This window comes from Apodemus sylvaticus, chromosome 10, assembly GCF_947179515.1.
Source record: "Apodemus sylvaticus chromosome 10, mApoSyl1.1, whole genome shotgun sequence".
Classification (NCBI taxonomy): domain Eukaryota; kingdom Metazoa; phylum Chordata; class Mammalia; order Rodentia; family Muridae; genus Apodemus; species Apodemus sylvaticus.
The window spans coordinates 28,726,032-28,749,163 of record NC_067481.1 but is presented as its reverse complement, the minus strand read 5'-3'; the positions used below and the strand labels follow the sequence as shown (position 1 = coordinate 28,749,163).

The following is a 23,132-nucleotide window of genomic DNA, read 5'->3' as shown; positions in this document are numbered from 1 at the left end:
GATGGAAAAGGACAGGACAAGTGGCTGTTTCCTGAGGGGTGAGCGAGCAAGCCATGATGAGGTAGAGGTGCAGCAGTGTCCTTGAGGGCTCATGGCTTGGTGGCAGTTGGAAGAATTAGAGCAAAGGTTTTAGCCCTCTCCTCTCCCCCAGCCCTGTGTACACACACCCTTTACACTGCTGCCTTAGGTTCTGCCATTGCCCACCCCTTTTAGGCTTTCCTGGCCTGGAGTCTGTCCACAGAGGCAAAGTGGTGCTTTCAAGTACCAAGGGGCTTTGTATCCCTTTCCGTGTCCTGCCCAAGGGCACTGAGCAGACACCATGTAAGAGTTATATGAGAAAAGCTGAGTTCTGCAGGGCACCCAAGGCGTAGAGGGCTGGATAGTTCAGGACCCCGAGCACTATGCAGTCAGCTGGGGAAATATGCCCCAGTTGTCTTGTCCAACAGTTGGGCACACAAGCTGACTGCCACAGGGTTTACTGCTGGGTCCTGGGGACAGGACCTCATACAGGCTACCTCCCTGGGGACACCATTATGACCAAGAAAAGCAGAGAGCACAGGGAAGTCATGCACCAGTGCTACCCAGCTTCCCTGGGTCTTTCTGATGGGTCTGTGGCCCACGGTACCACGCTCCTGCTTCTACAAGCTGACATCTTCCCCTCAACTGCCTTCTAGCCACATCAGACCCCTTGCCTGGCTGTAGGATACCAGCACATACTGTATCCCCGACTTAGAGGAGGCGGTACAAGGATGCTCATCTATATGTCTGCTCCTTTCCCTGGATGAACCTCTGTAGGCGGCCCATGGTACGGAGACAGGGAGAAGCTAAGCCTTAGGATCCAACGCAAGCCTGGGATACGGGGTTAGCTACAAAGGAGTAGAGTCCTAACACTTCATCCCAGCGTCCATCTGCTCACTCCTGTTTCTTCTATCAGGCCCTTGGCATGTCTGGGAAGCACTTAGGTGAGGAAGAGAGTGTGTTTCTTTCTGGCCATTGGCTCCATCTGCCCACCTCAGCTCTGAGGCCTTTGGAAGGTCAGTCTGAAGAGCATTTTCTGTCCTCACCCCTCCATCCTCTGTCTGGTTCCCAGCATTGGGAGTTGAGAGCCTAGGGCTGTAGCTCTGTTTTGCTTCCTGCATAGCTGCTGTGTGGTGCCCTGTCCCAGAGAGGCCCTGCAGTGCTGGAGTTGCCCCCTCTGGTCCTCAGAAACCTGCTCTGGCTTTCCTCCCTGGAGCTGGAGAGCTAGGAAGAGACCTTTGTCTTCATGGAGAATTCTTGGGGCAGTTTGTTTACCAATGGTGAGGGAGGGGCCTGGCCAGGATGCTGCAAACATTTCCTACTGCTGCTCTGAGCTAGAGGGAACCTGGGCTCAGCAGATCTCAAAGGCCCCTTCCCTAAGGAACAGTTGCCTGTTTGGTCAGAACCTATGCTCAAAAAGCCGAGAGCAGCTGTAGCCCCAGTGCTGGGCGCCAGAGATGGAAGGCTCCCTGAGGTTTTCAGGCTCATTGGCCTAGCTGAAAAAAAACCTCCAAGCTCTGGGTTCAATAAGAGCTCTGGTCTCAAAGGATAAGGCAGAAACGGATAGAGTGGGATCCTTAAGTTGTGCTTTGGCCTTGGCATGTGTGCATTGGCGTGTGCACTCCCCCAACATACATCAAGTACGCACATTAAAAAACAAAATCCAGTACTCTGGGAACTACTGTGCTGGTTAACTGGTCCTGGGTATGGCCTCGAGGATGCAGTCTACCTTAATAGCTTGATTTACTGCCTGTACCTCATCTGCAGAATCCAGTTGGTAATTTTCTGTACCTGACATAAGAGTTGATATTGGTAAATTAAAACAAAATGGCAGTGGTGGGGCACACCTTTAATCCCAGCACTTGGGAGGCAGAGGCAGGCAGATCTCTAAAATTTGAGGTCAACCTGGTCTACAGATCAGAGTTCCAGGACAGACAGGACTACACTGAGAAACTGTCTCAAAAACAAAAAATAAATAAAAAATAAAACAAGAAAAAAAACAAACCACCACCCCCAACCTAGAGAGCGAGCATCAAATATTCATTAAAGTGCACATCAAAGAAAACAAACACCTCTGGACGAAACACCACTGTCTGTGTGCTGCTTCCCTCAGGACTTCCTGACTGGCCAGCCACACCCTGTGAGAATGGCAGAGCGCAGTACAGAATGGCCCTGGAGGCCTCCACCCCTTCCGAAGAGTGCCCCACCATCAGGAGCTCTGACCCTAGGGCTCATTTTCCAGCTCTTAAGCCTTGCTACCAGAAGTTTGGCAGTCCCACCCTCTAAGGCTGCAAACCATCCACCTTAGAGCTGTTTGTTGGTGGCCAGGGGCGCCTAGGAAAGCGCTGCACCTCGGGCAGTGATCAGCCAGCTTACTCCCTGAGCTAAACTAAAGCTCTGCCTGGTGTGGCACCTGATGGCGTGATTTTAGAGGTCCAGAAGCCTTCATTCCTGCTCCCACATTATGTGAGGCATGAAAAACTAATACTGAGCTCTTACAACAGGGAAGGCTGAGCGCTTGAGAAAGGTAAGGCAGGCAATTAACTTAGACACCATTCCCTCAGGTCCTAGGGCACTGATTCAATCCCTGCCTCTGGCCATAAAGGGAATCCTACAGAACTAACCAGCAGGCCATAACCACAACCTCTCTTCCTGAGCAGGCTACAAAGGCAAGGCTTAGGTAGCAAGAAAGATGTATGTGGCCTTGGGGATGGGCCTCAGGAATGCGGAAAGCCCCTAAGCTATCATTTACTGCAGTCTGGCCCGGTGGAGGCAGGAGAGTGCCAGGTGAGCTTTTTAGAACTAACCATCGCTAATGCTGGCCTGTTGGGAAGCAACAAGGATTCTCAAGACCCCCAGGCCCCATTCTCTCTGCAGAAAGAAGGCTGCGCTGCAAAGCTGTCTGGCTTCTGGTTGGATTTTCAACAGTTCCTGCTACAGGGACTGTTACTATTTCAAACCTATCAGAACCGGCTGACTTCTAGAAATCCAGGGGTCAGCCACAGTTCCCTCACATACAGTAGAAAACAGCAGACCTCAGTTTGCTGCCTAGTTTGTCAACTTGATACAAGTCGGGATCATCCTGGAAGGTACCTCGGTTGAGAAAATGCCTCCATTAATGATTGTTGTGGGAGGGTCCCACATGAGCCTGGGGAGCAAGCCAAAAAGCATTAGCCGTGGCCTGGGTTTAGTGCCTGCCTCCCCAGTCCCTGCCCTGGCTTCCCTTTTTGATGGACTATACGCTGTAAGATGAAGTAAACCCTTCCGTGCGCGTGCCTTCAGTCATGGTCTTTATCACAGCAGTAGAAAGCAACCAAGGACATTCGGCTTGGAGAGATAGAGATATATTTCCTCTGTTGCATATTTCAGACTTCACACTGAGCTTCAGGCACAACGCGACTCTTCTGAGCGCTCTGACAGTCTTCCTGTGCTGCCAGTGAGGCTCCCTCCTCCAGTGGGGAAACCTCGTGGATCTCGGCAAGCCCTGATGTCGTGCATTTCCTAAGGAAAGCCCGAGAGCCAGCCCCGCCACTGCTCTAGGGTTCCCAGGCTACCAGAGAAGAAGCCGTCTCAGTAAAGTCCGGCTCCGCAGTAACCCCCCAGATCACCTGTCCTCCGGGCCTCTTAAGAGCCTCAGCTATGAGCAGCTCAGGCGCAGGCTGGGGACGGAGGCTCTGGAGGGTGAGGCAGACCATGCCTCCCCAGAGCAGTAGCAGATACGCTCTGTGGTGCTCCCCATGGCCATGGCCCATATCCTGGGGCTGCTCCAAGCCCTATTGCACATCGTCCTCCCTCTGCCACTCATTTTAATTATTAAAAAAAGTATAAACTAGCGAGGAGCAGAGGGAGAGCCCCCTCATGGCTCCGGTGGACCGCTGTCTCTCGTAGAGCCATCAGCAGTAGGGAGTAGTGCACCACCTTCCCTGCCCTCAGTGTAGGTTCCTGATGGCTCAAATGGGCATACTGCCTGGGCCTCTGGTTCTTGTCTGTGGGAGAGATGTCTCCCCATTGTCTGTAAGGTGCAATTCCCCGGCTCCTCCGGGTTGTGCTGGCTGGGGTCCTGCTACCTGAGTCGCCCGTCAGCTTTGACAGGCCCCAGCTCTGACTTGGGGTCAGGAGACAGAGAGCTCCAGCTGGTCAGTCTGCAGAGCTCCAGGGAGGGACAAGCAGAAGGCCCTGTGGCACACAGTCCTGCGACAGACCAGAAGTTGCTCAGTTCCCCATCTGTCCATGCCTCAAGTGCAGGGCCGGTAAGCTCTGTGTGCCTCCGGGCAGCCTCCTCCAGGGCCTCAGGCTGAGGCAGATTCAGGATGCCACTCAGGCCTTGGAAACTCTGCTCCATGTATTCATTGTGGGGTGGTCCTGCATGCAGCCAGCTGGCATCATCTGGGGGCACAGAACAAGCAGTTAAGCATGTCTCTCAGTCCCATGGGGGCCAGTCTATAGGAGTCAGGGCTGAACACAGCAGTTCCCACCCTAACCTTACCATGGGTTCTCAGAGAGTGGACTATGGCTAATCCAAGGAAGTTTCTGTGCCTATAAAATCACCAGTTATATGAAACCCAAGTGGTAGCTGGCGTGGTGACTCACACTTGTAACTCTTAACCAACGAGAGCCGGTGGCCTAAGGATTGCCAAGTACAAAGCCAGAACGGGCTACACAGTGAGTTCCAGGTAGGTAACCTGGGCTCCACTGTAAGACAGAGTCTCAGTAAATAAGGAAGCAAAATTAGAAGGTATAATTCCTAAATTCCCAAGTTTAGAATTTTTTTTCCTTTTTTTTTTTTTTTTTTGATTTTGGTTTTTTCGAGACAGGGTTTCTTTGTATAGCCCTGGCTGTCCTGGAACTCACTCTGTAGACCAGGCTGGCCTCGAACTCAGAAATCCATCTACCTCTGCCTCCCAGAGTGCTGGGATTACAGGCGTGCGCCGCCACCACCACCCAACTGGAATTTTTTTTTCTAAGCTGAGGTCAGAACCCAAGCTAACTCCCCAGCCCCCAAACCTTAGAATTATGGTGACAAGGTACATCAGAGAGTAAGGTACCCTCTGGCTGTGCCACCCACAACCCTTGACCTCTAGGCAGCTCCCAGACCTCTTGGCAGCCTGTTCCCTACGTTGGGCTGGCCAGCCTCACTCTATCCTTGCAGAGATAACTTTGTCAACTTTGCCAACTTTGCCCCTTGACCCAGAATATGCTGTACCCTTGCCCTCTGTGGTCCAGACCCAGACCTGCCTGCAGAGCTGACTGCTCAGACTGCTGTTTCCATCATTTGATGGGGAAGTGCTTGCCCGCCCTGCATCTGCCCAGCCCCTTATCCTTACCTGTTTGGGTTACTCCTGCTCCTCCCTCCCCTCCTCCCCTACCATGGTAGGGTGCATGGGGAAAGGGGACAGCTATCCATGGGACCCTTCATCGCCACTCTTAGCCAGCACTCACGCCAGCGAGGGAACCCCTGCGGGAGTCTACCCATGGCCAGCCAGATCACCAGAGGGACATGTAAATCTAGCCATCCCACGCTACGTGGGACCTGAGGGTCTCAAGGCCCCAGTCTGGTTCTGTTGCACTGCGAGTGTATATACGGAGACAGGACAGGATAAGGGACAAGGTGTCTTAGAAGAATACAGCATCCCTGGTCCCCAGTGAGACCTGAGGCCTTTTCCGGCTTTGCTGACTCTAGCCTGAGTGACTTTCATCCCAGTGACCCACAGGTCTCCCATAGTTACGCTGTCTTGGCTTGACAAGTGCCAAGGCTGAGTGATTCCCCAAGTTCAGGGCCCAGTTAAAAGGGCAGAGCCACATTTCAAACTGTAGTCTGTTTCCCTTCCAGGCCTCCCTTCCCCCACTCAGCCCTGGGATCAGCACCGTGGACAACCGCGCTCTATCCAAGTCCTGGGCATCGCTTGGGCTCTCCTTCCTTACCTTTCCTGAGAGGTAGTTTGCGGTTGAAGGTCAGAGGCAGCACGAGGAAGCGGGTTTCACCCAGGGGTTCCCAGAACTGAAGCAATCGAACAGTCCAGGCCCCTGGCCGCAGTGGCAGGCTCAGCGGGGGCTTGTACTGCGTGACTTCAGTATCCGCATCTACCGTGATGTCATAGGATGTGGCCACAACATAGGTCGGGTCAATCCAGACCACGGTGGCTGTGAGGTTGGGGCCCCGGGCCCAGCGCTGCATGGCTACAGGCTCATCCAGTGGTCCCAGCAGGCCCCCAAAGTTCCGGAAGAGACGTTCTTTGGGGTCCCACTCAGTACCAACCTGTAGGGAGGGAGGCAGCTGGGCAAAAGCCTGGGAGAAGTCCTTCTATCTGCTCTGATGTCGCCTCTCATGGTGTGACCTCAGGTCAGCCACTGCTTCTTTCGGGGGCTCAGTTTCCCTATCTTCAGATTGAAGGGGTAAGTCCTAGAACTGAAACCCCTCTCCCGGGCTGCCACCTGAGCTGTCCTGTAATGGTGGGGGAACAGCAGCCCCCCTCCCCCCACACGTGCCAGAGCCTCTGGGAAAGGACACCCAAAGCGCAACTGAACTATCCAAGTCTCAGGAATCTTTGCACTTTAGGTGAGAACTGACAGCTCCGACCCTACGACCCTACTCCCTGTTATCGTCTGAAAGGGCCCCTCAGTGTGTGCCCACAGGGGAACAAAGGCCTATGTGTGCGACATCGCCAGAGTTGCTGTTGTTGGCAGAGCAGAGCCCAGGGAGCCCAGCCCATAAAGGTCTGATGGAGTCCTTACCCCTCCCTTGGTGTCTGTCCCTCTCTTCCCACTCCCTGCGTCTTGCTGGGGGTCAGGAGAAAGCAAGGGGGAGGACCTGTCCCACCTCCAGACTCTGGAGCCGGCTGGCCTGGTCACTGTGCCCCAACAGCTTCAGCGACCTCTGGGGCATCAGCCACATCTCAAGTGTCTCTGCTGGCCCCTGGGCTGAGGGCTGCACCACCTGCGTCACCAGGTAGCCCTGGAAATGGTCGTCATAGAAATACAGGTGCACGCTGGACGGCAACCCCCTGGGCTCAAACCTAGGAAGGTTTCGGTAGGGAGAAAGGGAGAGGCCATCAGCTTACCCGCTACCACCTGGAGTGCCAGGGAGGGGGACTGGGGAGTCCCAGGCATTTCTTGGGGCCCAAATCTCATACCCCACATGGTCCTGGCTCTAGCCTTCTTTACCCCCCTTCCCTCTTAATTTTTTTTCCTGGCTTAGACTGGGGACTCACTCTGGGCAGGGTCTGTCTCTGATTTGCTCCCCCCTCACGAAAGCCCCACACTCTTAAGAGTCTACTCTCTGTTAGAAGAGGCGGGGAGTCTTACCTGCAGACTGCAGTGGCCAGTGGGGATACAGCAGTGGCAGCATGAAGCAGGCTGAGACGGGCAAAAGCTGTGTAAGCCGTGAGCAGGACATCGCTGAGCCCACTAGGGCCATCGGCCACGTCGTAGATGTTCTCCCAGTAGGCCTTGAGGGCTGGGGTGCCAGCTGGGTAGCTGCCATAGAGGTGGAAGTCCAGGATTTCCAGGACTTCCTGGTTCACAGTCGACTCAAACTTCCGGGCAAAGAAGGTGGGTCTGGAGACTTGCTGGGGCGGAAGAGGCAAAGAAGATAAAGGACACTGCAGACCCCAGAACACAGCAGGAGCTGCCCCTCTCAGACTGGTTGGTCTTGCCTTCCCACCCACTGCTGCCCAGACCCAAGGGGCCGCTCTAGGTAGAAAGCCACCCTGCCTCTCTGACCCTGAAAGTTTGTGGGGAACATCTGGGCACAGGCTTCTTGGGGCCCAGGGAGAGCACCTGGAGCCGCAGGAAGTCCTGGGGCTTGAAGTCATTGGGGGAGCAGCCGCACCAGTCGACGATGTGCTTGTACTGACACTTGCAGCCCAGCTTACGGTTCCAGTTGGTGACCCGCAAGTTGTTGTCCACCAGACTCTCACAGGCCGGGCTGTTCTCCAGCACTGTGTGGAAGAAGGACTGCAGGTGGCAGGAGAGGTGAAGGGTGAACCATGGGCTAGTCAACCAGTGCCCTCCCTGGCCTCTGCCTACCTGGTCACCTACCTCGGCTGGAAGCAGTGTGTATGTATAGAACTGGCGGAGCTGGGCCACCAGGGGGTCATCTGTATACACCACATACTCCACGAAGCTGCGTGTCAGCACGAACCAGTCAGAGCCACCATCCACCACGATGCCTGCTGGGATCTGCCGTTCACCCAGGCGCCACATGTGGGAATCACACTCATGGAAAAGCCGGTCCAGGCCTTGCTTCTTGATGAACCTGAGGGAGGCAGAAAGGCCGTGAAGGTCCCAGACAATGGAGTCCGAGCCTTCTTTGCACCTGGCAACCAGCATGCCTTCACCTCTGATTGGTTTACGGGCTTTCCAAGGCAGGGCTGGAGCCACCAGGTGCCCTTGTGTGGGAGGCACTGTGCGCAACACCAGGGCCTCCTTCCCCACAGCTCACCTGGAATTGTCTCGCCCATGTGACTTGAGGAAATTCTTGTCCCGGTTCTTGGATAAGAATGCTACCAGCTCCTCATTCGTCCTGGTGAGGGAAGGGAGATGTATACAGCAGGTACTCAGTCCCTGTCCCAGAGCAGATGCAGGTGCTCAGTCCCTGTCCCAGAGCTGATGCCTTCTAGCACGAATGGCCTTCACTTCTTAGACCTTCCTTTCTTACAGAAATGATTAGACCATGTGCCTGGCGCTTGTCTGATGCTCTTGGCTGATGGTACCTGAGGGGCACAAGGAAGATACATCCTTCTTCCATGCTTGCTGTCTGACCTAGTACTCCAGGTGTAAGCCTCTGGCTCTTCCTCCTTCCTTTCTTTCTTTCTTTCTTTCTTTCTTTCTTTCTTTCTTTCTTTCTTTCTTTCTTTCTCTCTCTCTCTCTCTCTCTCTCTCTCTCTCTCTCTCTCTCTCTCTCTCTCTCTCTCTCTCTCTCTTTCTGCATTGGTATTTAGCCTGCATGTCTGTCTATGTGAGGGGTCTGATCCCCTGGAAGTAGAGTTACAGATAGTTGTGAAATATCATGTGGTTGCTGGGAATTGAACCCAGGTCCTCTGGAAGAACAGCCAGTACTCTCAACCACTGAGCCATCTCTCCAGCCCCCACCCCACCCCTGTTTCTTATTCCCAGTCATCAGACTACCTTTTACCAGCCTCATAGCCCAACTCATGCCTAAGGCCAAGGAACACTATCTGGGCTATGGAGACCTTAAATGACACTTAGCAAAATGGACCCGCCAACCCTGACATCACAGATGGGACTCCACTCCCACCCATCCTCACACCTTGTTGGATAGTCAGTGGCACTCAGGTTGATGAAGAAGTCCCAGGTCCAGCCAGGAATTTCCAGAAGGTCCTTCATGCTCCTCAGGTACATTCTCAGAAGGCTAGCCCCGCCCCAGATGGTAACCATACGCCAAGGTGTCACCCGCACATTATCGTAGTGCTGGGCCAGCTCTACCACTTCCCGGTACAGGTAGTTGGAACGCTAAGGGAGAAGAGATACTCTGTAGATGGAGTCATAGCCGCCGCCCCCCACCCCGCCCACCATATGAGGACGACAGAACACAAGAGACACAGAAGAGAGAGAGCAAGAGGCAGGACCTCGGGCTCCTTTTTTTTTTTTTTTTTTTGGTTTTTGGGATTTGTTTTTTTTTGTTTTTTTTTTTTCCGAGACAGGGTTTCTCTATATAGCCCTGGCTGTCCTGGAACTCACTCTGTAGACCAGGCTGGCCTTGAACTCAGAAATCCACCTGCCTCGGCCTCCCAGAGTGCCGGGATTACAGGCGTGCGCCACCATTGCCCGGCAACCTCCGGCTCCTAATAGACCATGTCACCCTATGGTTGACCATGCTGGACCTCAACCTGCCTTGCTCTAGGTATCTAGCCAGCATACTAGGCTACCTGTCTACAATCTTTAGAATCTCTGTTCTATTCAACCATAGCCTCTGGGTCTTCCTAGTTCACAGTACCTTGTCCACGTGGATATAAAAGAAGTGTTGCTCGTGGTAGACAGCCTTCAGAAGACGCTTCAGCTGACGGACAGCACGGCCGTGAACCACCAGCATGTAGACGATGCGCACTGGAGGGCCACCCACAGGCTGCTGGGCCCGGGTCTCTTCCCACTGGATGCCGGGGCTCATCTTGCCTGAGTGGAGTGGACAGGGACATTGGTGAGATGAAGAAAAGGCTGCCTGCTCGCCTCCGGATAGAAGCCTAGACTCAGAGCCTTAGTCCCAGCTGTTCCTCTGCCAATCAGTACATAGAGCACAACTCTGGACAAGGAGGTACTTCTGGGAAATGAGCGTGAAGATCTGGGCCACATCACCTCGCATCCATTTCTGGAAAGCGCCAGAGTACCCTAGTCCCTTACCAGCCAGCTGGCAGTGCCGTGGCACGGACTTGGGCATCAGGTTCCCAGCTTGGTGCAGGCATACGACATTCGCGATCTCCTGTTGACACTGCTTGGTGCTGGCCCGGGCCAGTGCTGACAGTGCGTCCTTGCCCACGATCTCACACTTGGGAGTGAAGGTGTTGTCCGTGGGCTGGGGGGCACCCTCCACGCTCCCCGTGTCGCCATGTTGCGGGAAGCCAGGGGCCCCTATCAGCGCCTCCCCGGCTGCTGCTCCACTCAGGTTCTGACGCCCTGGTGCCTCCGGAGGTGGGGCAGGGGGCACCCGTCGGCTGGCTCTCTGCCGACTGGTTACGGCCCGCACCACCTTGGCCACAGGCACACCTGGGCTCTCGGCGCGGCCCCGCCATCGTCCATGCCTTCTCCCAGCATTGCCCCTCCGCCCCGCAGAGCTGTCTGTGTCCTTAGAGCCCTCCCCAGGGTCTAGTGGCCGCGGCTTCCTCTGCCTTCCTTTCTGTAAAAGAAAAGCAGATCACGGTTAGCCACTCACCTCTCCCTCCCTCAGGTTCCATCTTGGCCAAGGTTACCTTGAACTCTTTTAGCAACTCTCTCCCCTTTACCTAGGAAAGTCCGGCTCACTCAAAAACTGCACAGTGACATGCCGGGGCCAGCTGGCTGAGGTGGCTTCTATATTCTCCATCTCACTCCACGGCACCTCCCGTGCCCCTCCAGACTTCAGACCGCACAGCACTGTATTTCCGTTTCCTGCTCTGGGCTCAGACCATTTTTTCTTGCGCATATTTTAAAATACAGGGCTGTGCTTTCGCTAAGAGAAGAGTGGACAGACCTTGCTGAGGACCCGGGAGAACAGCCGATGAGATCCACGCCTCCAACAGGGGGCTGGCTGGGAAAACGGCGTTAACCTCCACCTGCAGCCAAAGCACTGTTTGTCCTAAAGCCTTTCATGTAAGAATACTGAGGCTACCACAGGGGAGTGGCTCAGGAGGGAAGGGTAGAGATGAAGCCTGAGACCCTGGGTCTCCCGGGAAGCTGAGGCCAGGCAGGCGCTTTGCTGAAGGGACCCTGTGAGTAATAAGGGGGGGCCTGGGCTCCTAGGCTGGGCTGGCAGAGGAAGGCTTCAGGCAGAAAGAAAATCTGCCGGGCAAGCTCAAAGAGGGGCAGGTTGCGCCATAGCCCCCCCCTCCTCGCCCCCCAGCAGCTCTGAGGTGTGGTCAGATCAATGGGTTCCCCTACAGGACTGCCCAAGTGGCCAGCAATCACCATAGCAACTGATCCCTAGCTAGAAACCTGGAGTCTAGCTGTAGGTCCACAGCTGGAGGCTGCCAACCTCTGCACGTGTGACAAGATCTCTCAAGGGAACCCAGAACCCCCCCCCATGCTGCCTGCTGTCCCAAGTGGCCTATCTAGGTCCTTACCCTCCTCCGAGTTCCCCTACTTCCTCCCTCAGCCCACCTATCCTTCCTGATCAGCCCAAGTGCCCAGGTGGACAGCCATTCCGTCTGCCCCAGAGCGGGGTACACGGAGCTCTGAGACTCTGAATGTTCCTGTAGAAGGCAGTGGACTGAGAAGCCACGTCAGACCATCTCCTCGGGATCTGATGGCATGAGGAGCTGGCGCACAAGGGACATGTGGTGGATGCCTGTGAGTGGGAAGGGACGGAGGCAAGGGGTGTTCTGTGAGTGCTCTTGGCGGGCTCTGCTTCCTCACCAGCAGCCACTCACTGGGCATAGACGCTCCTCAGCTGTGAGAGCAAGCCTTGAATGGGACATGGACTGTGAGGCCGTAGCCGGAAAGCCATCTCCCTGCCTCTCTGCTAGCGCTCTGTGCTCTAGTTCTTCCTGCCAGACACCAACAGGCGCACGCCTTGCTCGAGCAAGCGCTACCTCTCCTCTATTGCCACCCTTCCTGTGCGCTTGCAGAAGGTACCTGGGTCCCTCCCCATCTGCGGCCACTCACCAGCCTCCTTCCTGCCTTAGACTCCAGCCTCTGCCTCCCGGTAAGCTCAGCCCGTCTCTCTCGCTTTCTGCACACCATCCTTCTATGATCCATAACCCAGCTTCACCTCACTGGTCTGGAAGGCTCCCTTGAGCCTCCAGGCACGGAGCAGGCAGCCTCCTTGCCACCCGTCTCCCCTGGGACCTTAAAGACCTCAGAACCCCAAGTGCAAACACCTACCACTTCCAACGAGCTGGAGAACCCCACGATGCTAAGCTAGTGCTCCGACACCGAGCCCCAGCCCTGGACCCAACCTTCCCCTCCACCCCACATCCAAGCCTTCATACATGCATGGAAATACAGAGTTCCACCATCTTCCCGCCACCCCCAGCCAGGGTCCCCTGAGGCCCTGGCCTATGCTCTTGTCCCTTCCTGTCTCTTCTCAGCATAGCCATCAGAGTTTCTTTCAGAACTTTGAAATATCTTGCTTATTGTTATTTTTATGTGCAGGGGTGTTTTGCCTGCATGTATGGCTGTGTACCACATATGTACAATGCACAGTGGAGTCCAGAAGAGGACATCAGATTCACACACACACACACACACACACACACAGTTGTGTGCTACCATTGTGGGTGCTGGAATTGAACTCAAGACCATGGGGACAGGAGCCCTCTTCATGGAAGAGGAGACAGGTGTTCTTAACTACTGAGCCATCTCTCCAGCCCCTCCTTTTAGAACTTGCATTCCCATGACCAGACCTAGCCAGTGTCCCCTCCTCTTAGGCCCCCTTCTCCACCCCCCATGGAGCCCTTTGCCTCATCCTCACCGCGTCCCCGTGGCCTATGCGATGTCTATCCGCTCCGTCTAGCATGCCTGGCTCAAGTTCTATTTGGGCTGTACTTTCAGTCTGGGTGCCCTCCTGGGACTGCCTCTTCAATTCTTTGCTCAGGTGGCGTTTCTCAGCAAGGCCTGCCCTGAAAACTCTGGCCCTCCCCCATCCTCTCTGTTTTACTTTCCCCACAGAAGTAGGATGCTCTGGGCCAACAAGAAGGCTCAACAGGTAAGGCCACCTCCTGCCAAATCTGACAACCTGCGTTTGATCTCCGAGGCTCCCGTGGAAGGAGAGAAATAACTCACCAACTACTCTCTGACCTCCATCTGCATGCCAAGGCACTCACATACATACATGTACACACACACACAATACAACAATAATAAATTCTTGTAAGAAATGTGACGGCCTCTTCCACCATCCTGACATTATTTACGTCATACCCTGTTGACTGTCCCCTGACATGGCTGTAAACACAGCTTGTGTGTTCGCAGGAATATTCCTGGAGTCCAGAAGAGTGTATCACAAATAAACACTCAGTTAACTAACGTTCAAATGAATGACTGTGAAGGTCCTAGTGTAGGCATGGTGTTTGCAAAGACTGCCAGCCTTTTCATTATTCCAAGGAACTGCGACAGAAATAGTCAATGTAAGGCTAAGACTCAGGCTGTCAAACATGGTGGGCTCCCCGTGAGGGCCAGGGTTAGGCTCCCCCTGCCCTTCTCCATAGGAACATAGGAGGAATCCAGGAGTCACCTCAGTCAACAGTCCTATCCTACTCCACCTTACCCAGGCTCCTTGTTCAGCACCCAGATGGTTCTCTAATATCTTCAGAGTGTACCCCATAAGAGCAGGGGTGTCCTTCCTTATCCGAGACACTGGAGTACTCAGGAGACTCTGTTCCATGCCCATGTTGGGGAGGGCACCCTGGGCCGGCCAACCTCCAGGGCAGTGGCATCTGACCCAATCACACAGCAAGCACAGGAAAACATTCCCGAGATATGGAGGGTAGTGATGGCAAAGAGGTATGAGCTCTAGGACTCCAAGCCTGAACCAGTGCATCTGGAAACTGGTCAGGAGTGTAGGGCAAGAGGGCACAGAGCCAGGCTCTGTGGTGGGGCACAGGATGTAGGAGGAAATAGCCACGTCGGTGCCCTGCACTGCAGCAGGGAGCTGGCTGACCCTGAGAAGGACAATCCCAGAGGAGGCTAGGAACCAGATGGGCGGCAATGAGGAAACAGAAAGGCCCCATGGGCAGCCAGCCCCCTCCCCCAACGGCTCTCAGGAAGGTCCCAGAGCCTCAGGCTACGCCTCTTGCCAGGCTGCCCTGAATGGCCTCTGACATCAGGATGGTCCTCCAGCTGGATACTTTCTAGCCTCAGAGGCCCCCCTCCTCCCTGGCAAGGAGGCATCCGAAGTCTTCTGCCACTTTCTGACTCTGAGAATCCTTGAATCCTCACTGAGCCATGAAGACAGGGAACACAAGAAATGCTCACACACACACACACCCCGCCTCACCACACACCCACCCCCACCTCTGACTTTTCAGATTGCATTTAAAACAAGCGGTGAAAGGCTGTTGGAGAAGGCTTTGAATGGCATCGAGTGGCTCTTTGGGGGTTAGTGGGCATCCCAGGTATCCACTCTCGCCCCTCCACAAGCCACAGAGTGCCTTCCTTAAATGCTCATTGGCTCCTGCTGGGCGCTTACCCACTGCACTCACAGTAAAACCCACTCTAGTCCCTCTCTTGGCCATACACGATGGAGCCATCACTGGGAAAAGTGCCTCACCTCTCCATTCCCCGAGGATCCCCCAGCTCAGCCCACTCTCCTGAGAACCTTCTGCTCAAACCCTCCTGCCCACCGCTTCCTGAAGGAAGCCTTTCCCAGCCTCCGGCTCTGAGCCAGCCCCCTTGTCATGCTAGTCTCCCTTCTCCGTCTGTCTGTCTGTCCCTGTAGACTGTAGGCCGGGACCTCATCTGTTCTTTATTTCTGTATTCCCAATCTGAGCTCAATGCCCGATAGGCGACAACTTAGCCACGTGCTGCCTGACTGACTGAATGAATGTCCCAGGGTGCACGGCTGAGACCATGTGTTATGTCTTCAAGTGCTCACAGGTACTGTTTCATCTGACAAAATCGCTGCCACCCACCGCTACTCCGAAAGGGAGAGTGACTGAAGGTGGTCAGCTTGATAGAGCCAGGACAAGGTCTGGAAGAGAGCAGGCTCGCTCACACGCTGACCAACACAAGCATTACAACTACACTTCTACACTCTGCTACTTCTCAACTCCAATCTATTGAGGTGGCTGCCAGACGACTGACACATCTTGGCCGCTAGGGACCTATCCCAGTCTAGGATTCCTTTCTCAGCTTTGGCAGGGTGTGGTGTGTGTGTGTGTGTGTGTGTGTGTGTGTATGTGTGTAGTGAGGGGAGATTCCAAATTCTCTCCCCTCTCTTCATCCAGATGGGTGGGGAAAACCCGCGGTTCCCTCACCTCTCTCTGGTTCTCCACCCGGGGCTGTGGGCAGAGCAGCAGGGACTCAGCCCACTCACTGACTCAAACCCCCAGCCACTGGGCCATGTACTTAGGAGAAGACTCAGATTCACTGCCATGCTCTTCCCCAGAGTCCTCACCAGCCTGATCCCTCACAAAGGCCAGGGTCAGAGGGCTCTTCTGCGGCCCACTCCACCAGAGAGGTCCCAGCTGCTCAAAGAACAAGCTCGCTTCCTTCACAAGTCACAGAGCCAGCTTCCCCACGCCCATCCTCAGCTCCTCCGGCTCTCCTCACCCCTTCAGCATCTTGATTCTCCCTGAAACTGGGGAAGGGCAGCTCTTCTCCTGGTCTCCACACCAGGTCTTTGGGACTGACCAGGTGCAGGAAGGGAAGGCTTCTCAAGTCCATGCCTTCTTCACCTACCAGGTAAAGCCCAAAAGGATGTGACAAGAGAACCTCTCTCCCAAAGCCTTGGACGCAGAGGGACAAGGGGGCCAAAAGCAAGAACCCCTGATCTCTGGCCACGGTTTAGGGCTTTGATTTGACTAAACCTCCCGGCCTTTCTACAACGGAGGACCTAGACCCCACTGGACCCCTCCTAACCACACCACCAGGAGGGTGTGTCTGAGCCTGCAACTAAAAGCACCAGTGAAGAGAAAGAAAATCCCTGGGGTCAGGGTCTGGAGCTCACAGCTGCTCCTCCATTACCCCAGAGCCAGAGATGACTCCCTCCTCCTTTCATGTCCTCAGGCCAACTCAACAGTTCACCTTCCATTCCCACCCTCTCCTGAAGATCCACCGGGGTTCTTCTCTGGCTGAGAAAGCCACGCCTTGAGAACACTTCAGTTTTTTCCCTTGGGGTCACTCCTGTTCACTCTATTCCCGTGTATACACTTTGTCACAGGCCATAATTCCACCCTGAGTTCCACTTCACCACCAGTCGCTGCTTCTCAGGCTCAGCTCAACACGGATGCCCGGGGTCCCTCGGCCCCCACTCCTCCGCCCACAGCACGTACACCACCGCCCCCTCCCAACTTCAGAAAGTTTGGCCTGAGGCTCCCCACCTCCGAGCAGGCTGGGGCCCAGTCGCTTCTCTCAGCCCTGATCCCCGAGCCTGACCTTCAGGGTTCCCCGGGACGGAGACCACCCCACCATGTCCTGCTCTTCCCTTCGCGCCCCTCAGTTCGCCGGCCGCCTAGACCTCCGGGTCTCACACCGCTCCCTCACGCAGCCAGCCAGGCCCTCCAGTGAAGGGAGCGTTGGGAACCGGAGGCTGGGCTCCAGGAGGCTGCCTGTGCCTTGCACGCACGCGGCCCGTGCCCCACTTGCCTGGCCGGGGCCGCCCGCAGCCCCGCCAGGACCCCGCGCGCCCCCGCGCCCGGCCTGCCCGCCCGCACGGCCGTCGGAGCACCTCGCCCGGCTCGTCCTCCTCCAGGCCGCTGAAGCTCCACACCACCAGGCCCTGCAGCAGCAGGATGGCCAGCGCGGTGGCGATTGCCAGCTTGTAACGCCGCACCAGCTTCTGCACCCGCGCGCTCGCCACCATCTTCCTGCCCGGGACGCGGGGCGCGCGTCCGGCCCTGCAAACCGGCCGCGGGCGTGCGCACGGACGCCGGGCCGAGAGCCCCTCCACACTCCGCCCACATGGGCGGGCAAGGGGCGGGGCACGAGGCCACACCCTCTCGTGGGCTGGGCGGGAGGCCGTGGGCTGTCCGCTGGATTCGGGTCTTCAAGGTTTGAGTCTTGGTGCTCTGGGTCTTTTCCACGACTCCATGCGTGTCTGCGTGTGGGAGAACCACCTCCTGACCGCAAAAGCGTTGTCCGGGGGTGTGGAGGATCTGCGGCCTGAACGGCTCTGGTGTGGCAGGGCATGGGGGGGAGGAGGACTCGGCTAATCCCCTACCCCTGGGAAATGCTGGCACTCTCAGATGTGTGAGTACCACCCACCCTGCCTAAAACCTGAAGGCCACATCCCTGAAGACTAAGCATAGGCCCTTGACTGGCTTCCGTGGCTTGCCACTCCGCCCCTTTCATCCAAAGCACCCTCAGGCCTCTCTGCTGGGGTCGTGGTTCTCAATTTCTAGCTTCCATCAGAATCTCCTGGAAGATGCTTTACAAAACAGCGCCAGTTCCCAACACCTGAAAATTAAATGTTTCAACAAGTTCCGCTGAAACCACGCTTAGAGACCCACCAAACCTTAGCATATGCTGTTCTCTCCCCTGGCAGCCATGCCTTTCTCCACCCCACCGATGACATCTTTGCTTGTGCCTCCCCAGTACAAGTTAAGCATCGGGTGGTAATTTCTCCGCGAATGTGCCTCGTTCGCCTTCGAAGCCTTGGCCCCCAGCTTTAAAAACTCAGGAAACGTTAGGAGGGTAGGGAGCTGAGAGAACCCACCCAGTTGACCATACTGCTTTCTGGCATGTTCAAGAGCAGTGTCCTGTCAGGACTTTAGACACCCGGGGGCTCACCTGAACCCAGCAGACCACAGTGGGCAGCCGAAGAGAAGGTAAAGAGGGGCCTGCCAGAGTAAGGCGATTAGAGGCAACCAAACCCACAGAGGAAATACTTTACATTTTAAGTAAACAAACAAGCGAGATATTTGACCCAGTTGTCTTGATGTGCCACCCACCCTGATCTCCTGCTTTACAGATGGACTTTCACCAACTTGGTAAAGTATTTATTGTCTACACTAGCTTTTAATTCTTGACCCTCCTACCATTGCCTCCCAAGTGCAAAACAAGTTTGTCTTTGTTTGTATGAGATAGTCTCTAGTGTGTCCCAGGCTGGCCTTGAACTCGAAATATTGCTGAGGATGACCTTGAATTTCTGATCTACCCGCCTCCACTTCCAGAGTGCTAGGATAACAGGCCCAAGGCCTCCTAAGAGATTTATACAACCATGGAATAGAAGGATGATAGGGTTATAAGGAAGATTTTTGGAACCACTGTAAGAGATGGCTTGGTGAGGACCCAAATTCAGTCCCCAGCACCTACATAAAAGGCCTGGAGTGGTAGTATTTTTGTTGTAAACCCAGCACTGGAAAGATAGATGGGTGTATCTCTGGGGCTGGCTGGCTGGCCAGCCTGGAGTTCATCTTAAAATTACAAAGTAGCGGGTCCCTGAGAAACAGGCCTCAGGTCTTCATGCACAGCTGCACATAAGACCCCACCTCCACATATACATACATGAAAAAAATCATATAAATTAAATTGAAAATTTTAAAAACCACAATCAACAGGTCTAAGAAAAGAGATTATATCAAAAGAAAAGGAAAGTCCAAAAAAATTTAGAGACAAGCAGAGCGTGGGGGTGAGTGCCTTTAATATAACCCAGCACTTAGGAAGCAGAGGAGTTTGAATCCAGCCTGGCCTACAAAGTGAGTTCCAGGACAGCTACACAGAGGGCTACACAGAGAAATCCTGTCTCAAAAACAAAACAAAACAAACAAACAAATTAGAGAGACAAAAGGCAGAGTGGTTACAGGGGCAGTCAGAGGTGGTGGTGTAGTGCTTCAGTCATTTGATGGACTTCTGCAAACTTTCTTTAACCCTCTCCCAGTTTGAGCCTCCTTAAAAGGGGAAATTGTAAACAGTGTTTCAGATGACACTTTGGGTACTTAGGAGAATTTAAGGCTTCAAGGATTTGGAAAAACATCAGTTGGCATGCCAGCGATTGATATGTTAATTAAATATCGACCTGTGTGTTCATTAAATCAGATCCTAGAGACTGCTACCTGCCGATACTTTTCCCAAGCTGAGGAAAACAGCTTTCTTTCCCTTGATCATAGAAACAGTAGTCACAGGAGCTTTTACTGTCTAAGAATCACTCGCAACACCCAAAGTAATTACTGTTCAAATTATGCCATGCTGACTCTCTGTGAGCCTGCACACATGGCTTTGGTTTTGTTGTACTTTTTCTTTTTTTTTTTCTTTTTTTTTGGGTGGGGGGTTGTTTTGTTTATTTATATTTTAGTTTTGTTGTACCTTTTTTGAAACAAGGCTTCACGAAGCCCAGGCTGACCTGTAGCTATGTATGTAGCCCAGGATAACCTTGAACTTTTGATCGTTCTGCCTCCACCTCCCAAGGGCCAGAAATTACAAATGTGCCACATCACAAACAGGTTTCATCTTTATTCTTTGAAGGGATCATTATCCTTACTGGGGGTGGGGAGTGGGGGTGTTTTTAAGCTATCATATTATAAACATTTTCCTGCATTTTACTTTCTTTCTTTAACATAAATACATAGAGTCCCCCTAGTTGTGTAGAATAGGTTAATTAATCTTTTTTTAAAATTATTTATTTTATGTACGTGAGTACAGTGAGTATAGTGTTGATGTCTTCAGACACACCAGAAGAGGGCATCGGATCCCATTACAGATGGTTGTGAGCCACCATGTGGTTCCTGGGACTTGAACTCAGGGCCTCAAGAAGAGCAGTCAGTGCTCTTAACCACTGAGCCATCTCTCCAGCTCCTTAATTCCTCATTTTTTCCCCTTTCATTTTTCCTTACAGTTCTGAGACTAATTCAGGGCCTTATACACAATTATGTGCTCCGGAAGGGCCATACATCTGAGCTACAGCTAGCCCTGCCTCATTTCTTTTTAATGACCTCAGAACTACCTAGCCACTAGGACATTAGCTAGGTTCCCAAGTCTTGTCAGTGCTACAGGCTGTAATAAGCATGATTCCAGGTCTGTCTCTAAGATGGATACTTTTATTTTTATGGTAGTTTCCTGGGAACGAGATTACTAGAGAAGCCAGAAGAAAAGAACCCTAAATATTTCTATGAACAGACTTGGGATGCAGCTTAGCTGCAGTTTAGCGGTACCATACTTGCCTAGAACATTTAAGGTTCTGGGTTCCAGCTCCCAGGACTGAAAAAAATGGCTTTTATATTTTGAGGGGCTGGATAGATGGTTTAGTCATTAAGGATACTTGCTACTTTTGTAGAAGGCTAATATTCAGTTTCCAGAACTCTCTTCTGGCCTCCTTGGGTACTGCACACATATACTGTACGCATATACAGGCAAAACGGTCATACACAAAACATAAAAAATAGAATTTTTTTAAAAGAACAAAAACCAAAGGATACATACAGTTCGAGGCCAGCCTGGTCTACAGAGTGAGTTCCAGGACAGCCAGGGCTACACAGAGAAACCCTGTCTTGAAAAAAACAAAAGAAAAAACCAAAAAAAAAAAAAAGGATAGTAAAAATATTTCTGTTGAACTATAGTTATACATGTAGAATTTTTATACAAATCATGAGCATATAGCTTTATAAATATTATAAAGTGAACACATCCACATTCCGGTAACAGCTTTTAGGCTATAAAACAGAACATTACCAGTGTTATAAAGCCCCTGCTAGTCTCATCCAAAGCCAAAGTAGCCTGTGGAAAAGACATAAACTATGGATCCACTTATAGGAAGCTTAAAACCAGACAGGCCTGGCTAATGACAAAACCAAGTCACGATAGTTCTTACTTTGGGGAGGAGAATGTGGATGAGAGTAGGTGATACTTCTATATTGTATCCATTGTGACTTCACCAGGGAAAGAGAGATTTTAAGTTTTGACACATGTTGCCAGGTTGCTTGCCTGAAATTAGGTGACATTAGGTGGCATTCACATTTTAACAGTGTCAGAGTATTACTTTCCTGTCACCCTCCAGCAGCAGGGGTTATTCTGTTTTTAATTTCAGCTGATCTGGTAGGTGAGAAGTGAGCTCATCGTTTTGTTTTTTTGTTTTTTTTTTAATTTACAGTTCTCTTCTGGACACTGTGGTTAATTGGTTCTGCCCCTCTTGGAACCAGTTATTTTGGGAATTACATCATTCCTATTGTATTGTCTTCTCGTATTAACTTTTTTTTTTTTTTTGGTGTTTTGGATTTGTTTTTTTCAAGACAGGGTTTCTCTGTATAGCCCTGGCTGTCCTGGAACTCACTCTGTAGACCAGGCTGGCCTCGAACTCAGAAATCCACCTGCCTCTGCCTCCCAGAGTGCTGGGATTACAGGCGTGCGCCACCACCACCCAGCTTTGTATTAACTTTTTTTTGAGACAGGATGTCATGGGCCCCAGGCTGACTTCAAACTCACTATATATGTGGAGGATGACTTTGAACTTCTGATTTTCCTGTCACTGTCTCCCAACTTATGGAGTCAAAGGTGTGCATCACGGTGTCCGGTTTGATCCAGTGCCCGGATGGAGCCCAGGGCTTTGTGCATGCTAGGCAAGTGTTCTGCTCACTGAGCTACGTTTTTTTGCTCACTGGCCCTTTTTCTGACCATTTAAATTTTATTTTCCCTTAAATCGTCCACTGTACTTTGATTTTCAAGTCCAGTCCAAAGGCTGCAGACAGTATTCTTCTGGCTGCCCTGTGCTCTGACCTTGTAGTAATGGGGGAGGGGAACAGCATATAATAACATATACATGAAGATGCCATGTTGAAACCTATTACTTTTGTATTCTAAATAATAATAATAACAATAACAACAACAATAATAAAATGAATCTTTTTTTTGCTTTTGTTTTTTTCGAGACAGGGTTTCTCTGTGTAGCCCTGGCTGTCCTGGAACTCACACTGTAGACCAGGCTGGCCTCAAACTCAGAAATCTGCCTGCCTCTGCCTCCCAAGTTCTAGGATTAAAGGCATGCGCCACCACTGCCCGGCTTTTTTTTTTTTTAAAGATTTATTTATTTATTATATGTAAGTATATGTAAGTACAGTGTAGCTGTCTTCAGACACCCAAGAAGAGGGCTTCAGATCTCATTAAGAATGGTTGTGAGTCACCATGTCGTTGCTGGGATTTGAACTCATGACTTCTGGAAGAGCAAGTCTTAACCCTGAGCCATCTGATCAGCCCTGTTTTTTGTTTTGTTTTGTTTTGTTTTGTTTTGTTTTGTTTTGTTTTTACTATTCGTGAAGGTCCAAGGACAACCCTCAGAGTGGACTCTCCTTTTACCATAAATGTTCTGGGGCCTGAGCTTTGGCCGCCAGCTTGGTGGCAGGTGCCTTTGCCTGCTAAGTCCTCCCACACACCGGCCCTGGCTTATGCTTATTTTTAACTAGGGTTTTATCATCCATGTTTACACTTGAGCAGTTCCAGAGGCTGCAGATTGGCGACCTGTGAGACTTGTTGGCATGACAAGGGTTGGGACATTGGGATTCAATTCCTAAAGAAGAGGTGCGCTCCCGTCCCCTCACATTCCCAGTCCTTCTCAGAGACATCCATTACGTCCCTTGCTGGCTTTTAATGACACTCGACTTTGTTCCTCTGCTCTATGGCTTTCTTCCTTCATTTTTTCCTTAGGCAGAAGGACTTGAGATAATTTTACACTATAAAGCAGGTCAGCCTGGAGCTCACTATGTAATCCAGGGTATCCTTGAACTTGCTGCCATCCTCCTGCCTCAGAGTTCTTGGATTACGAAGTACCAACTGCCATGCCTGACTACCTCACTCTTTAAAATGTCTTTTTAAAAAAATGC

At 52.5% G+C, this 23,132-nt stretch overlaps 1 protein-coding gene across 1 annotated transcript; it reads right to left on the bottom strand.

Moving 5' to 3' along the window:
- Window positions 1-3,295: 3,295 nt before the first annotated feature.
- Xylt2 (xylosyltransferase 2) lies at window positions 3,296-17,266 on the bottom strand. Its single transcript, XM_052197083.1, has 11 exons — window positions 17,054-17,266; window positions 10,375-10,867; window positions 9,974-10,149; window positions 9,287-9,489; window positions 8,459-8,539; window positions 8,056-8,272; window positions 7,795-7,971; window positions 7,321-7,583; window positions 6,836-7,031; window positions 5,941-6,274; window positions 3,296-4,404 (listed from the first exon to the last, which is right to left on the bottom strand). The coding sequence occupies exons 1-11, from the start codon at window positions 17,186-17,188 to the stop codon at window positions 4,082-4,084; spliced, it is 2,598 nt and encodes an 865-aa protein (XP_052053043.1). The 5' UTR covers window positions 17,189-17,266; the 3' UTR covers window positions 3,296-4,081.
- Between the last annotated feature and the right edge of the window lie 5,866 nt (window positions 17,267-23,132).

Excerpts from the sequence above, each read along its gene's own strand:
- Xylt2 (XM_052197083.1), bottom strand. The coding sequence starts at position 17,188 with ATGGTGGCGAGCGCGCGGGTGCAGAAGCTGGTGCGGCGTTACAAGCTG. Across the intron at positions 8,540-9,286 it reads GCCACTGACTATCCAACAAG|GACGAATGAGGAGCTGGTAG; the intron begins GTGTGAGGATGG and ends TTCCCTCACCAG. Across the intron at positions 4,405-5,940 it reads CAAACTACCTCTCAGGAAAG|ATGATGCCAGCTGGCTGCAT; the intron begins GTAAGGAAGGAG and ends CTGTGCCCCCAG.